General features: G+C 39.3%; 1 protein-coding gene across 1 annotated transcript in view; it reads left to right on the forward strand.

Annotated features, from left to right (window-relative positions):
• Window positions 1–18,331, forward strand: part of MYLK4 (myosin light chain kinase family member 4) — a 78,383-nt gene that overhangs the window by 12,332 nt on the left and 47,720 nt on the right. The window contains exon 2 of the mRNA XM_074146162.1: window positions 3,069–3,327. Within this exon, the coding sequence (XP_074002263.1) occupies window positions 3,069–3,327 (259 nt within the window). The remainder of the gene's footprint in view (window positions 1–3,068; window positions 3,328–18,331) is intronic.

Below are 18,331 nucleotides of genomic sequence, written 5' to 3' on the forward strand. Positions count from 1 at the left end.
TATATTTAGGTTTAATTATGTACTGTTACGTAATCGTTTCCAGCTTGTAAAATTCAGGTCAGTCTAATGTCAGGATGTACTGGGAGGTAAACAAGTCTGGCTACTGGCTAACGGTACCTGTCCCCAGGCTTCGATTTTTAAAATGGCTGGTTGGCAAATGGCCAACGGGTCAGAAATAAAAGTTTTTGGTTGAACTGAAGATGGAGGCCAAAGGACTGATCTTCAAGCAAAGTACTTTATGGTCCGTCATGTAAACCTAGTACTGGCTGAAGGAGTTACGATCTAAAAACAGATGGTGAAAAGAAAAAGGTTTGGGGTTTTTTTTGTGGGTTCTTCATTTTGGCTGATACTTATTTGCCTGCCCATTTCTATAAAAATTACTGTTTTGGTTATAGTTTTATTGTGCAAATTCTGTTACTTTTTGTTTATATTTTTATTGTGCAATATTTGTTACTTTATTGTTTATATTTTTATTGTGCAAATATTTTTTTTTTTTGCTATTGGGCAGAAAAAAGCAGTAGGACTGTAGGTATATACCCCCTGTGCATACAGATACGCAAGTTTCTGTGTTTATATGATGTGTGTATGGTTTCTGAGCCTGTAAGTGAAGATGTCGTCATGAAGCAAGCTATTTTGCTTAAAGTGAGAGATCGGCTTGTGGAAGATGACCCAGAAGAAAGCATCTTCCAGGCCTAAGTTGGGGAATGTAAATGATGGGAGGAAGGGTTTTGCCCTCCTTTGGGAGAAATGGGGCTCAACACCCATTTGAACATATATATTTTTTTCTTTTTTCTTTTAAAAAGTGGAATGCCATAGCCTCCCATTGCTCAGTGACACAGGATCAGGGTGGGATTTTTCCTGTGGGATTGTGGAGGAGGCACTTGCAAACAAGTTTCACTGTGTGCACCTCAGAAACTTTCACTTGTGTAGCTTATTGTTTCAGAGATATATTAAGGTAATAATGGGGGAGAGGACAATAACGTTTGGACTCAGTCCTAGTCTCTGCTTGGTTACAGAGCCCAGTAATACCTTTGGGCTTCCAATCCCATTAATATTTTCCCAGATAACTGACCCATTGGTCATCTTGAAGGAACAACATGTCCTTTCAGTAGGACATGTCATTCTCATTAGATGAATGACCACATTTGGTGGTCATAACGTAGAGGATGATGTGCTCTTTGAAGAGCTATGGAGAGCCTGAATCAGCTTTCCTTGGTTGCAGTCATGTCAGGCCAGAAGTAGTCTTCACAGCCAGGTGGCTCTAAGACACTGTGGGATTTGAGTAGCTGGAGGCATGCAGTCAGTGGGAGGGCATCTGGAAACATCACCTGTTTTTTCTGACAGCTTTGGAGTATGTGGCATCACCCGTTGGGGTGGAGTAGATCAAAGGATCTGTAGAATAGTGGCCGGAAGGTTAGACTGAGCCCTTGTCGGATGTCACCTGCAATTGTCAGTGCTTTTAGAAAAACTCAATAACCTGCTCTTAAGAAATGGGAAGAAAATGTTGTAGTGTCCTTTAACCTGAAGGGGATGGAAAGGGACATCAGAGCCATGAGAGCTGGTGAGAGAGGCTAGAAGTAGCAGACCTGGCATTTCTACATACCAGGTGCATGACTTCTTCAGATGATGAGTGTCTTACAGTTCCATGCTGGTGTCCCTGCATCTCACATATTAACAGTGCGCTCTAGGGCTACAATAATGTGGTAGCAGGAATCTCTCCGGAAGGCTCATTTGCAAGCTTGCACTGTCCTTTGCTGTCCATCATCTATAAAAGTCACCACTATCAAGCTGCCTCCTGTGTCACACACAATACTATGTGGCATCTCTCGCATCTGGGAGGAGTTTGGAGGGCTAACTATGGGCAGTGCAGTCAGCTGGTGTAGGTATATGTCCAATCTATTGCATGTGCACAGGTGTGGGGTCAAAACACAGTGAGGAGCATTTTCTGTTGGAAGGTGTTTGGGTGAAAATAACTGATTTAATTGGGTCTCTGGTTGTACACTGAAAGCTGTTTCTCTGTGCTGGTAATGACTATAAGGTTGTATATACATTCTTAATTACGCCATATAGTTTATGGTACTTACGCAAGTTAAAAGGGAAACCATCAGCTGTGTAATGAGGTTGACGAGATTCAGCTTGCTAGAGCTAAAGCATTATAGCCATGCTTCGGTAGCTGGGTTTCCAGTACAGTGAAGGAAGGGTTGCAATAATAACAATGAAAACATTTTTGTCCTCCATTTCCTGGGTCTACACAGAGTTGCTAAGTGAAATTTTAGAGTAGTTTCTCTTACTTTTTTAAAATTAGTTATGCAAAAGGACGTATTTTCCAATGTAACCAAGTGATTACTTGAGGGGGGCAGGGGGAAGCCACCACCTTGCTGTGGAATAGAAGCCCTTCTACAGAGAATTAATTCAAACTAACAGCTTGACTTGCAATAACTTTCTAGCCAATCTTACCATTAGACAAGCCTTGATGGTCCTGTAAGTACTAGGCACATAGCAAGGGCCTACAGTGGGAAGGAACCCAGCTGAGGACTGTGCTCTTCTGCAGCCTTCAACAGAGGGCCTGAAATCACCACCATTTTGGCAATTACCTATTTCTGTGGTATAGGATAGTGGGAATAGAGGGAAGGACTGTGTTCAGGCCTACACCACTTTGTTTATTATCTAAAATCTTAGTGGACTTAACAACAGGGTCCTTGCATATCAACTTGCTGGAACTGCAACAGAGAGAAGGAGAACACATTGAGCAACATGGAGCCACTGAAGTGGTTAAAAAGTGGGGAGTGATCCAGAAGCAAGGTCTGCAAGCAACAGCAATATGTATTGATTTGATTGAGCTAAATAGTTTCTATGAATAAATTAAATTAAATTGTAGCCTGCTTGAATGTAGGTGAGTAGGTAGAAGGGTATCTGTGAACAGCTAGTGCTGTTAACTGCATTTTTGCTTTGGTTCAGAAAGTATAAGGAGAGGGAGTTGAAATACAAAATATTGCAACGATGGCAGTTTTCTAAAGTAAAATGCACGAATGACACTGATGCTTCTTATTTGTCTTTCTTTTGTACAGCCAAGAAGGAGGAGAAATCAGAAGTTACGAGTGTTCCCTGGTTTATGAATCTAAAGTGGAGAAGAAAACAGACAGTAAATTAACTGGGCATAGTATGAAGCTACTAAAGATTAACAGGCTGGAAGAGTTCCATACACAATACAACAGCAACAGACTGGAAAAAACAGCCTTTTTTCAGAGCATGGAAAAAATGGAGAGGACTAGAAGCTTTCAGGAAGAAAAATTCAGTGAATCAGATCCTGGAACAGGAGATGAAAAGGTAACTAACTAACTAATTGCATAATTAATTGTCTTCCAAAAGTGCTGTCCCTTTCTTCTTTCAGGTAGTTAAAGAGTTTACTCTGTGTGTTTCCCAGTAGAGTTGAATTTTTCATTATCATCTATGAAAATGTACTGGAGCTGTGAGAGACTGGTCAGCATGTTTGAATCTTTTGGAATCATAGAAACAAGCATGTGTGGTTTTATTCTGGGGTTTATTTACAGCTGGACTTAAATACAGAGGTTGTAAAGAAGTTGTGTGGTTCTGCAGCTCTTCAAAATCAGAAGGTAAACGTGGATTTTTTTGGATTCATGTTTTTAAAGCATTTGTCCTATCTAACAGTTCTGGAGTTAGTGGGGACTGAATGAATCCCATGGAAAGAGCAGATTTCCCAGAGGAACTAAGGCAGTTTTGTCATTTGCTCCCCATTAATGCTGGGGGAGCAGAGCATGCTTACATGCTGTGTGCCATGCTTGCAGGGCCCAGTGTTGTCTGGTCTGTGTGCTGCACCTGTCTCCAGTAAGAATGGTGCTGGGCATCATCATATGGGGTCTCTGGCAGGAAATGACCCTTTGACCAGCCAAAATGTGTTTAGAAATTGCAACACATTTATATTATGCTTTTTTTACGGGAGAGTCTAGAGGAACCAGTATTTTTATTGACATGTCATTTAGACAAGAACTAAGAAAATGTGCTTGCAATAGGGCAATGAGAAATTGATTTTACACACCAGTTTGTGAATAGACTTGAAAAATCTGCGCTGTGGCTGTTTGTGTGCTGATTGTGCTGATATTGTAAAGCAGTTTTTCAAGTATTTTGAATATTTTTTTTTTGTTCAGATGATATGCTGGAGCATTGGTGTAAAGTAAAATAAAAAGTAAATTGGTGTTTCCATTTGTACAAAATTATTCCAGTCTTTAGTAAGGTACTACAATTTTTACTTTGTAGAGATAGAAAATGATTTGTATGTTAAAACAAACAAACCATGTCTCATATAAGTAGGATGTGTTTATTTTAGAGAGTTTCATTTAGTGTTACGGTGAAAATGAGAATTAAAAAAAATAAATCTGTATGGTCGGGGTTTGGAGGGTGTCATTAACTCCTTTAAGAAAGGTTTCTTCCAGTATGAAAATTATAACTTTCACAGGCGAGAAGGTAAAAACTGCTGTTGCTGCCATGTAGCTCTTCCTTTGAGTTTTGTCCGTTTAGGCTTAAGAAAAAGGCTATGTGAGCTGCTTTGCCTTTCCTAATGTATCTTAATTTGATGATGAATTGCAGATAGTAGCTGAGGTAGGTGATTTTCCACCACTTTTTGCTGCAAAAACTCTTGATGTTTGCTTCTTCAATCTAATGGTTGGAACTCGCTCTTCATTAGGAGTGCTATAAGAAAAGGCAGGGAGAGTTTGGAAGTGCAGTAGGGGAGAAAGGAATAGGTTTAGAAGATGAGCAGCTGGTGGGTAGATGCAAGCTGGAAAAATAGCTCTGTATTCCCATTTTAGCTCATCAGTCTCCTGGGGACAAGACTTCAAAGGTGAAAGGCAGTCCAGCTGAACTCTGGTAATATACCTCACTGGTGTGAGGTTTCCAGATACATTATATTTCTCCTAAGCTTTTACAAGCTTAGAAGTTAATTGCAAAACTTAACTTCCACACAAATTTTTTAGGAATTTCTCAATGGGATACAGAATTGGACCCTAGTTGTGCTGTTAACGTTGACGAAAGGAAAACCAAGACCTTCCTTTGAAAGGTCTCAGCTTGGTCTGCTTGCCTGATAAACAGTTTTATTATAGTGATCAGGAAAGGAAGGAAAGAAGATTGTGCTGGCAGGAAATACAGTAAACTTTGCTCAGTTGTATGAATTTACATGTGTATGCTTGTGGGCATAAGTACGTAATTTCCGTGGATGAAGGCCCGCTCACTTTGAAAGCTGTGACAAAACATTTATTCACTTCAATGGGAGTGGGTTGCAACTCAGGAGACCATATGAAAAAGAATGGTCAAACTGTGTACTTGCTGGAAGAAATAATTATTCTGAGGCTAACTGAATTACAGAAGAAAATTATCCCCTTCCTCAAGCCAACTGTTTTTCTAGATACATTTTTTTTAAAAATAAGCAAACATCATTTTCATCTTTCAGTACAGTATATTCTTGCAATGCCCGTCCCCCAATCTAAAAAAGAAACGGACTTGCCAGACATCAAAATAGAACTATGGAAAGCAAACCCAGCAATTGTTGACCATCAATTATGAATAATGACTTTACAGTGTAATGTATGTCTTGGTGCTGAGAACAAGCTGTGGTGTTGCAGTCCTCTAGATGGCACTCTTTGCCACACCAGCTCTCCACCAGGACCACTTGCTCTTGGAGAGGATGACTCAAAATAACGCATGGCAAAACTGCTCTTTACCTTGTTTTGTGTGTGTTTTGTTCAGAGTGTCCTCTTGCCCCCCATTTGTACAGTTGGCAGCACCTGGCTTTGTGTCTCAGCTAAGTTTTGTCTTCAGGGTTGAACCCAAAGTTTTGTTTCAGGTGATACGTTATCAAGTGAGAAATGTTTTGGTTTTTAGGAATAATTTTCATGTGTGAGAACCAGATTTTAAAAAAGACTAAAAATCCACATCTTTCCTTGACCCATTGCACTGAACAGCCACACCAAGGGGTTGTGCTGGTCCAAGGGAGAGGGTGGCACAGGGTATGAACAGCTGTGAAAAGGTAAAACCACCTCTTTTGACAGCAGCACCAGCTTGTGCGAAGGTAAATTGATTGTGAAGCTATTGCACAAATTACCCAGCTGCATTAGGTCCCAGTGGGCTCCACATTCCCCACCTAGACTGCTTCTGATGGCCCAGCCAAAGCTGCAAGCTGCGGGTCAGCAAACCTGCAGTCTCTTCCTTTTCGCTCTTACCTCGTAAATGATGGGTATGAGAATGCAATTCAAATTGTTTGATTTTGAAGCACTATCTGAAATTAGGGCACTAACTCCCTCTCCCCAATAACTGTTCAGTTTTAAATACTTTAAAGTTATCTTCTTCAGGGTTAGTGACTTGTTTTTAAACCCTGTCTCCATGATTCAGATGCTATACCTTCTTTTCTATTAATAATGTAGAAGTAACATTAATAAGGTAACTATTGAAGCTCCTAGGCTTCTATTTAGCAGGTTAATAACAAAATAACCCCACCCACATTGGATAATAATTAATTGACCACTTTTTCAGGAGAACAATATTAAATTAATATTCAACAAAAGCTAAATTTAGTCCTAAGTGAAGCTTCAAAGCTTTCTGAACTCTAGCAGACCACCCAGGGAAAGGGATTTGAAATTCAGGGTTCCTCTGCAAGCATAATGCCTCTGCTCTTAAAGTTCTTGCAACCTAGAGAGCTACAGCTGCAGTTCCTGTGGTTGAAGCTATTACTAGTTGACAGTGTAACTAAAGGGTTTCTGGATCTTACCAGTTTGCATCTACAAGGCTTGGCCATTACCTTGACTTACCATCCATTTCTTTTACTTATTTGCTACGTGGTGCCAATACAGTAATTCATGTGGGTAATATGCTGTGACAGGAGAGATGCTCCCTGTGCACAGACATCAGCAAGCTTCCCTTGGAGGTGTAAGGATTGTGGAGGACCTTTAGCTAGAGCTCAGATACAGTTGAACTAGTGTGGGTAACCTATTGCTTGCTGTCCACTGAGCAGTGGCAACTGGTTGTTTGCATGCTTAGAGTTTGCTGTAAAATGAAAGAAAAGGCATTGGTAAACCTCATTGATTTAAATGTTTCTTTTACAGTGATTTAACCTTACATTGGTAGAGTGGTACTCTAATCATTTACTGCAGTTCAGCTCATGAAATGAGATGTATTAAATGAGTTAAACTGCAGTCTTATGTACCAGAATATAATTTCTCCCATTATTAGTAAACATAAATGTGAATCCTAGCATCCGCTAAAAAAATGTGACGCTCATTTGCAACTTACTGTTGTATAAGCAATAACCTCTAGTACCTCTACTGCCCTTGCTGTCCTGGAAAGAAGTGGCAAGAAGCAAAGCTGCTCTTTCCTTACTCCCTTATTTCAAGGTTTCTTAGTCCTGCTCTTATAAGAAAACAATAATTTAATAAAGATCAAACCTCCCACTAGCTAGTTTTATTTGAATAGATAGTTGCTATGCCAGTTAATTTTGAACATCTATAGACATTTGGAATACTTTGAGCTCAGGACAGGTGTTTATTTTCTTGTTTGTTTGTTTTTTTTTAACAAAGGTGGAAAAACTACTACTCATCAGTATTTTGTTTCTTGAGTTGGCAATACAATTTTCCATGCAAAAGTATCCCTTTGATGATATTTTGAAAACAGTTTAAGGACTACCTTTTAAATATTTAGCCAGCTGGAGCTGTTGGATATCCTCGATATTTGGTGTTCAGTTAAGCTAGTCCTGGGGATGGCCAATTGTCCTCTAATTCCTTGTCTCCAGGCAGAATTTGATCAGCCTTGTCTCCTTTCAGTCTTCTTTCTCTCTCTTGACCACTGCCACAATTTCTCTAGCAGTTACTTTCTCTGCAGCCTCTGTGTTGGAAATGGCGATGGTGGTGATGATACCTTTGCAAGTTCCTTTTTCCAGGGGAGACCAGAGTCATGGCAGTATTTTGAAAAGAGAGCAAAATGATCACTGTTGCATAATTTAACCCAAAATAACCTTTCTCTGCCCCCAAACACTGTTCAGGATATTGATCTAAATATTTTGACAGAAACCTATTCCTTGTTTTACAATTTTAATCAAGAATGTCTCTTTAACAAAATCCTGCAAGGGGTTCTATACATTTCATAGAATCATAGAATGGTTAGAGTTGGAAGGGACCTTAAAGATCACCAAGTTCCAACCCCTCTGCCATGGGCAGGGACACCTCCCACTAGAGCAGGTTGCTCAAAGCCCCATCCAGCCTGGCCTTAAACACTTCCAGGGATGGGGCATCCACAACTTCTCTGGGCAACCTGTTCCAGTGCCTTACCACTCTCAATGTTTGCAATGAGACTTCTTAACTAAGGAAAAGATCAAAACCCTTAAGGCTTTTTTCAGCCTTGAAATCAAAGCACCATGTCTAAAGCTTGGCTTGGTATGGCAAGAAAAGTGTAAGTGGACTTCTGCCAAGTTTGGGCCCGTTTTTTTTTACCAACCACCTTTTCAGCTTGTTTGAAATGCTGTCAAAAGCCATCATGTTGCCAACCTCAGCCTGGCACAGCTTTACGGAATATCCTTTCTGTGGTGCACTCTACAGGTCCCAAATTCACGGCACTGTTGTCATGTGGCAATGTATGTAATTCCATGATTTCAGGCAGCTTTGTTTTACTTAATGCTCCCAGTTCCCATGCTTGGGAGAACATACGTTTGTCCCAGAAAGAAAAACCCCACAACTAAACCACCCTCTGCAACATAACAACTACATCATAACTCAAAATGTGATTTGAGAGTGCTCTGAAGTCAAGTCTCAGAAGCCAGAAATTGACCAAGGAAAGGACAACAGCCATTATAATTTTTTTAATCTCTTGACTTTTTTCAAATAATGGCATTATTTGATTTGTGAATTTTTATTACTTGAGATTTCCAATACTCGTATTTCTTCACAGCCAGAGGGAGTGTTTTAAATTCTTTGCTCATTCACTTCCAATCAGATAAATACATAAGTGGGGAGGAAATGGAACTGTTTCTTCTTACTGCTTCATCTTCTGAAGACTAATGACTGTTAGCGCTCTGTAATTATAGGCAACTGTTGCACAGTAGATGTATAATCGTTATATATAAGGTTTTCTTCCTTACATATAAGGATTATATGGAGATGTATATAAGGATTCCTTCTGTATATATAGACCTAAGACCTTATGTAATCACCCTTCACAATCCTTATATATAAGACAATAAACCATGACATGCTTTATTCATCAGACTTTTAGTTTTCTATCTCTAGAAGTAAAATAGCTTCTGCAGGTTTATAATGAAGCTGGTAGCAGGATTTTTTTTTTATTAAAGTTGCTTATCATTTCCAATTATAAGATCCTGTTTTCAGTTGTTTAAAAATTTTCCAGGTTTTGGCTGCTCAAGCCAAAATTTTCCATGCAGGGTTTGCATCACAGTGAATTCCTTGGAAAAATTCAGCAGAATCAGTCTGTTTCTGGAAATTTTAGGGGAAAGAAGTTACCTTGATGATATTGAGCATTTCGCATCCATGTGGTTGAAATGATTGGGCATGTCCATCCTTTGGATCAAGGACTTGATGGTTGGCAGGTGAGCAGATGCTGGATATGAGAGGATGAGACAGCTGGGTCCTGTGTTCTGCATGGTAGTGGTTTGGATATGGGAGCAACGTAGATAGACTGCAAGCACAGGAGCAGAAGGGACTGTGGACAATAAAGCCACGGCATTTCAAACTGACCTTCCTGTGCATGTGTACCATAACACATTTTAAGTGATTGTCTTGGATTTTGCTATTTGGGTGGTTTTTTTTCCCCATTTCTTGCCTATTAGAAGGGAAAAAAAGATGACTAGTGGCCTGAACTGCTAACTGCAAAGGGATTGCGCTAGTAGTTTGCTTTCATTTGAGAAGTTCTGGGATGTCAGAGTAATTGCCATTCAAGTCTGTGCAATACACATCTCGTGTAGATCCCTGCACCTGTTTCACGCTTGTCAGTAGGCCATCACTTCTTTTCCTTATAGGTTCAGGGAATGTGTTGAAGTGTGAGAAGGGGTCCTGCTGCCTGTCTGAGCCTTGTCTAGCTAGGTGGTGCTTACAGAGCTGGGGAGGGTTTTGAGGGTGACTGCCAAATTGTATCTGCTAGAGCAGGAGAACCAAGTTAATCAGTTGATTAAAAATAAAGGGATGGATCTACCCCTGCAAAGAAATGCTGCCGGGATTGCAGGTAGTTTCTGCCTTTTGGCTTCGTATCTCTGGCACATCTTGTGGACTGTGTTAAGCTGTGGAAGAAAGAAAGAGATCCGTGCATCTGGAAATACACAGGTAGTAGATATACTTTTAATAAGTTAGATGTATTTCACTAATCAGCATTGATATTATTTAACTGGATGAATGCTGCTTATGTTCAGATGTAGCCAGTTAAACCTATCTGTTCTTTCCCAGAGCAGCACATATATCTTTCTTTTACAAGAGTCTCTTTGGCAGCAAATCCTAGACAGTTGATGTGCTTTTCAGGAACACGCATCTCTTCCCTTGCTGTCGGAGTGCTTTATTTTGCCATTAAAACATGATGCATCCTCTAGTGACCTCTACTGGGTGCACTACAAGGGACTGCCTCAAGGTTATCCACTTTGTCATGGTGAGAGCCAGGTTTCCAGCCCTTCTTATGGGACTCTGAGATCCATAGTAAGGCTCATGCCCGTAATTTTCCTATTGTTGTCAAGTGAACGTAGCATTATCTCCCCACAGAAGTAGCATCATTAGTTATTAAATCACTAGGTGTTGCAGTCAAAGATAGTATGTATGTTTACTGTGATTTCCCAGAAGGTAATACAGTGCTGTGATGACCCATAGTGTTTTAACTCAAGGGCTTTTAGAAGAATTCTTAACAGGAAACATTGCTTAAACAAAAGAAATATATGAGTTTAGAAAGGCAAAAAGGAAGACACTTGTTCTAAAGTAGGTCCAAGGTTGTAGATTGCCAGAATGCTTAGGAATTCAATTAGTCTGCTGCAAATTAAATTTTTCTTTCTTTCTGTGAAGACATCCACCTGCAGAATCTCAAAACTAATTTCATGTCAAAGGTTTGAGATCTGAAAAGTCTGCAACCTCACACTTGCATATTCTTCTAGTACTACTGGCCAAAAGAGCTATGACCTAGTGTGAACATATAACAGAATTTATCACACATTGTGTGAGGAGCTTGCAGGACACTGATAAGGAGAATAATTGAAATATTACTACACATATAAGCACTCAAGATTAATAAGATTCATAGAAATCGAAGAAAGCACACAAAAAATAAAGTGTAGAATTCTTTGTGTACTCTTCCATGATGACCTAAGAAACTCATTATATGAGTGTCCTCTAATCCATCAGAAAAATTGTTCTTTCAGGAATCTGTACTAATAAAAGCAAACCAGCCAGATTTTACTAGGGTTTTTGATGCTGTTTCCATTTATACTGATTCTGCTTCTATGATATATATGCATGGATAAATGGAAAGAAAGGAGAAACTAAGGGGACACTCAGAAAGTAAAAATGTTAGACATGGTTTTATGCATATTGTTAATTAATTTGGTAGTGTCAGATACTGAATGATGATTTTTTTTTTTAAAACATTCACTTTAAGTAATGATCTTTAAGTCCGTTCTTCAACCAAGTTGACAGAAGTTAAGAGCTTGCTGTTCAGTACCATACAGTCAAGGACAACGTTGTCCCTGATACGCATCTATGTTGAATCTGAAGTTCAGTCACATTGAATTACTGAAACCGCTAATAGTGTAGAATTGTGTGTTTCCTGCAAGACAGTCAAACAAGAGTGGTAAAGAGAAGATAATTAATAGACATGTAAAACACATATACTAGCACTCTGTTCTTTATAGAAGGTGGTTTCTGTAGATTCACTGGCAAATAAAAAAAATCTAGTCTGGTTGGGAGTTTCTGTTTTCTCTCTGATGCAGTCTGAAGCTGTTACAGCACTCACAGATGAGCTTGAAAAAAGGATCTGCTTTTTTGTTTATGCCTAGCTCACTAAGATTTTGCATTTTTTCTTGGGTGAATTGTAGTTTGTAAGGAAAAATAAGTTAATTTCATTCCACTGTCCTGGTTTTGTTGCACTTCTACTCTTATGCTACTGTAAATTTATTTTCCAGTTTTTAATACCTAAGACCAGTGCATTAAATGGTATTTGTTAGCAAGAGATCTATATCCATTGCATTGCGAAGAAAACAGATTTTAAAATACCCTGTGTTAAGACTACCAAAGGTTGCTTTCTAGTCCTTATCTGCACTAAAGTATTTTTTTCCTGAATTTTGCTTAAGTCAGTGACTGTCAGAGCTCTTTGCCAGTTTTGTTGCACGTCGTGAACCCATTTGAAATTTGGAGTGGTAACATCTGACAGACATTTGTTTTTTGATTGTTCTGCATACAAGTTACGTTTTTTTATTTTGAGTGAAAAGGTCCATCATGAAGTGCAAGTTTCCCAGGCTATCTCCTAAGTCTTCGTATATAGAAAGGTGGCATGAACTCAGAAGTATTTCAAGAGCGGAGCAAGTGCCCTTGCCAAGGACTGGCAGTAGGGCTGTGCTTGTGCATGGACTCCTGGATAATCTGAATCCTTAGCTTTGGGGGGAAATGAGCCAACAGCAGCCTGAGAGCAAGACTGCTGGTGTCCTCTCAGGACCCCATGGCATGTCCATTCCAGGCTCATCCTTTCCCCTCTCTTTCTAGAGAAGTATTGTTACTAACTGCAAGTAAATCATTCTTAGAACTCCCTTGTTCCTGTGCATGCTGATATGTGTCCTGTGGCTCTCAAACCTGTGAAGGTTTGGGCACATGGCTGGTGTGATCAGAAAAGCTGGTGATTTCTACCAGAGTTCATATTTGAGAATGGTACTTCCTTGAACTCCCAAAGTGAGAAGAGGGGTGGGATCTAAACAGCTCTGTGAGTCTCGCTTACTTTTCTGTAGTTCTGGAGAAAATGTGAGTTTGGCTTCCTAATGGAGTGTGAGGGAACAGTGCTGCCCTTTGGTCATGATGGTCCTTCCTCAAAGCGGTGTTAATCAAGAAATAAAATTTAGAGCTATAACAAGTAACTTTCAGTAAATCAATTTTCTTTCTGTATGTGATCCTACAGCAGAATACTACTGCCAGTGGCAGGTAACTGTACTTGTGGTAAGCTTGTATCTGTTCAGTGAGTTGTAAAGGGCCGTTGGTAATAATTATGTGAGTTATTATGAGCAAGCAGAGACCCCAACTCAGATTGTGTGAGGTACAGTACAGGTGAAATCCACTTCACCGAATTCATTGTCTGAACAGCTGACTAAGGGAGAAGTAAAATGAGGAACAGGTACACAGATGGATGAAGAGTCTCCTCAGGTCACGCTCTCAGTCAGTGACATCCCTACAGAAACATCTGTAATATGGACATGAAATTGCTGACTCTCTGGTACCCTCTTTGCATAGCTGTATGCTGAGAGTTGAGGGGAAGCATGCCTCTGAACCCTCAGCCTGCTGGATCCCAGCCATTTCATCAATGGTGATTACTTTGCAAAGGTCCCGCACACCATTTGGTCCAGGATCTAAAATTTCAAAAATCTGTAGCAGCTTCTAGATGTCGTCTTTATTTTTCTGGTGTTCATTTACATGCAATTCACTCCCTCCTCCCCCAGTTCATTCTCCTTGTTTTTTTATTTAGATCATACGAATACTTTGGTGAGAGGTTTATCATAACCTGTGGAATATGTGACTGTTAAAACATATGAAAATGTGATCAGTTTTGATACAGCAAAGGCATAGATACTTATTTCAGTGTAAAAATGTTGAATCTAGTCTGTCTTCCCTTAGAAACTCCTCTTTGACCTTAGATGCATGGCTTAGCAAAGAATTCTTTTGGCCATGGTCATTCAAAAGTGTCTTGTTACAGGTTACCTACTGAGCCAATTTGTAATATACACGGAGGTGCAGGGAGGTACATCCAGACCGTCCCTGTGACCTTTCTCTTCTGGCGCCTTGTGCAATGTCTAGTGAACACGTTTAGCAGAAGTCACGGTGCAGTAAAAGTGACTTTCCAGTGCTGGGCACAGTGTGAGGATTCCAAACAAGGGCCTTTGCATAGGAGAGGTCGCATTTCTGTCACCTGGAACGGAAACCTCATGTGTAATGAGCATTTTGAGGAGTTGAGTAGCTTCATTTTTCCCCATATATGGACAATCCAACGTAATTCGTGGTGCTTGGTCCTTCTACGTTTGCTGAAAATGGTTTATTTTTCACTCGCAATTTAAACAAACCACTTAATTGCTTATATTGAAAACATAACTGTTTGTTAGGCATTGTATAGTATATAAGGGGTGATTTTTTTTAAGTACTATGTAGTCAAATACTTTTAAGCGGCTAATAAACGTCTACAAATGAAATTCCTGAGAGAAATAAAAATGTGGTTCTATAATATGACCTTACGCTAAAGAAAGCACACAGGATGTTGTTATAATACAAATAGAGGAATTTGTTATTGATACCAAGAAGAGAGAGTGTTTTTCTATAGTGCCCTGTCTTCAAGGCTAACAAAGCAGACGAAATACTCATGGTACACAAGATCAAGGTTTTTGAAGGCATTTTCTCTTCATTGTCCTGATTCCACATATAACTACTGCCTCTCCTGTCATATTAGTTACTGAATTAATTAAACACAGTATTTACAACTTTTTCCTTGCTGTAAGGAGAACACCTTGTACACATAATGCTACATCATAAAATATATATTTAAAATCTTTATAATAAAGTTGTACAACAAATACAAGTTGTAAATTCAGCTGTGAGTCACTGCTACTCCAGAGGACAAGCATGAACATCTTTAACTAGGAATTCATGGTTGGAATTCCTAACAAGTCAAACAGATTTTATTTAACTGTCTTCTTGAATTCTTATGAAATATTTTCTGGCTGCCACCAATTGCTAACAGATTGATTCAAAATGTTTGTTAGGGCTAGTATGGGACTTGTAAAGAAAGCTTGTGTGATGACTGTGCTATTGCTGGCTCATGCCTGTGCTGTGCATGTAATTAGCAGTAATTTCATGCATGGTTAGATAGTTTAGGAGTCCAGCTCAGGATGAGCATTTGCTCCTTATGTCCTCAGGCAATTCAAAGTATCACTGCATTACAGAGTATTTATGGACGCTGTAAGTGAGTGACAGTTGTCACATCAGAGGCTTGACCGTCTAAGTAGCAGGCCGTTACACAACTTTACGGAGAAGCAGGGGCGCAGGGGGAGAAGAAGCACCCAAGGTCACCCAGCAGATCTGTGACAGAAGCAGGGCTATAAGCCAGACTTTCTGACTTCCAGGTTGGGGCCTGAGGCATACTGCTACTGCAGTGTGACCCCACTGCAATTAAAGAAATGTCTTCCTTATCACACCAGTTTCTTATACCTGGAATTGTATTCTCTGACACACGTTGTATGAAAGCCTTCATGTTATTAGCTAGCATTTGCCAAGTGTGTGGCAGATATTTTCTTCTTTAAGCCCACAAATTCTTCAGTCATCTCCATTTCAGCACCATGTGATTGTGGTAGAGAAAATTGGCTTCTTAGCAATCTCTGAGTTCCAAAATCAGTGGAATGCTTAATTGAAAGAGTATGGGTGGGCAATAATGATTTAAGCTCTATTTCCAGTCTGCCAAGTCTCTCATAGTTCCCAGGATCTCCTGCATCTGGAATCATACCCTTAATGGATGCAGCATCTGGAACTATGAATGGTTTTCCAAAATCTTCAGCAGACACCAAAGAAAAAATGATACTCTAAAAATAAAACCCCAACATTATCTTTCACTTACGTTTCACTTTAGAAACTGCATTTTGTGTTTTAGCTTGGAAATCATAATAATTTATAGGGACCTATCGATGCAAGGAAGGTCAAGAAGAAAAGTGCATGTCTGTAGTGTTATGTATGAGTTTTGTCAGCATGAATTTGGAATGGAAATTAATTTGTGTGTCAAATGAAACACTGAGGTTTATGCCAGATAAACGTTTTCTAGAAAAAAACACAAAACATTGCTTTGGAGCATCTGTTTATCCATTGTTCAGTATCTGTCCTGCTTTTTTTTTTCTTATGAGCTTATAAAGCCATGCTTCCTTTGGTTCTTGTGGTACTCCACTGCAGTCTGAAAGAGTAATTCAATATTAGAAAGAACTAGGTGAAACTAAAGCGTAGCTTTCTGAAGTAAATAAGACATTTAAAGTACTGTTATCTGTTCCTCAATTATAATTGCAAACAAGTACTATTTGGCCTAGTGTAAAACCAAGATTTTCTACCATCCAGTAAGCTAAAATGACATGCTAAGGGGTATGGTTGGAGATGTTTCACCATGTGGGTGGTCGTGGATTATTTTCAGTGAGCCTATTCACATGCTTGAAGTTAAGCATGTGCTGAAATGCTTTGCTAAATCAGGTTGTTAGGTACTATGAATTTATGTACTTTGAGGTTGTCTGAGCATACATCCAGTAAAAAGACAATTACTCTTTCAAGGAGCTCATATTCTATGTGTAAATAAAAACAAAGTGAGAATGGCACAACAAAGCAATGAAGTTACTGTTCAATGAACTTGTCTTTGTAGCAAGCCTTTGCTTAACTGGGTGGAATGCTTTAATCACATCAGAAGATTTTTTCAAGCGTCATTCTGCAGGGTTTGGTTTTTGTTAGGATTTTGTTGTACCATGGATTGTGTGATAAGCCTTCTGTTGCTGATTCCTTGAAATAGGTTAAAGTACAAAGGAATAAAGGGAAAGCTAAAGATAAATTGGAGGAGCAAAGAAAAGCTGGCCCCTTTTTATTTTCTTTTTAAATTGTCAGAGATCCAGATAGCTTCTCTTTTACAGAAGTTCTCCATTTAGATCAAATGAGGCCAAACTCCTTTGGAGTTATTCTGGTTAACACAAGCCAGGAATTGGCCTGCTGTGTTTCACTGAACAGAAAATAAAGAAGCCTGCATTAGGATGATTCCCTCTCCCCACCAAAAAGTGCAATTTCAGTAAATAAAATGTCCATTTCAGATAAAACTGACCCGGTTGCCACTGATTCATTATCAGAATTGTGGTCAATGGGAGTTTCATTTGTATCACTGAAATGTAAATTCTTTGGTTTATGAAGCTGGATTTTTTTTTTTTTTTTTTAAATCATTGGGAACTAGCCAGGCACGTTTCTCTTTATTCTTTTCCAGTGCTTTCATACTTATTTTCCCTGAAAGTGACCAGGGAAAATTTTCTGTTTTGTGAACATCAGCTGTTCCTTCTGATACTCATATCAGTAGAACTCCTACAATATGGGAGACAGGAACTTGGACTAACATCCCTTTACTATCTGAGCTTCAGTTTAAGATCTGTAATGTATATAGTATATATGCACTGCTATCTGATTGATTGGGGTGGGCTAGGAATTGTTTGAAAGATTGTTTCCAATAATGGTCATCTGAACGCAATGAAAAGAGAGAAGAAAATTGCATTCAGATGAACTGTGATCTATGGATTACACAGGATGTAAACCTTCAAATCTAGCAGGCTTATGTTCTTATTAGGAACTGTTGCCAAAGATTTGTCATTTTTAGAGATCCTAATGCAGATAATCCTTCATTTGTTTTCTAAAAAAACAAACCCCATTACTTTTTAAGCTGCAATAGTAGGTCTCCCATTGTGTCCTCATCACCTTACCTGTTGTTAGTTTGCTGATGTTCAGGAAGTGTCTGCAAGACCGGTGAGAGAGCCAGGCTGACAGATGCAAAACTGATCCCTGTGTATACACAGGCATATGTCTAAACTCTCAGCGGTCTACCAATTGCTCTGCTTGGAATAAGTTGGAACAAGAATAAGTCTGTCCCCAGCAAAGAGAAGTCTTCACCTAGTACTGACAGGTATTTTTCAAATACTCTGCAAGTGATATGTCAGTTCTGTCTCACCCCAAAATGTGGATCGTACACACAGTGTAATTTTTTTCTTTTGAGGAGCTGATAAAGAGCAACTACAGTTTACAGTGACCTCCAGTGGTGAAAAACCTTTCTGGAAGAGTGGCATATCTAATATCCCAATGTTGTCTGAAAGTCATTCATCAGAGGGTTTAGGTGATGCAGATTTCAGTCCTGTAAAGCATATTACAGTCAGATTTATTTATCCTGTTTTGAGCCTTGTTTCTGTTGTTTTGTTGATTTCAAAAAAAAGCTTGTATTTTTCTTCTTTCTGCTCTTTCTCCTCTCAGGATCTTCTTGATTTTTGGATTGAAGGTAGTTGACAATAGTCATAGTGGAGCTATATTGTATATAAGCTGTATGAGGCTTT

Source organism: Numenius arquata, chromosome 4 (assembly GCF_964106895.1).
Source record: "Numenius arquata chromosome 4, bNumArq3.hap1.1, whole genome shotgun sequence".
NCBI lineage: Eukaryota > Metazoa > Chordata > Aves > Charadriiformes > Scolopacidae > Numenius > Numenius arquata.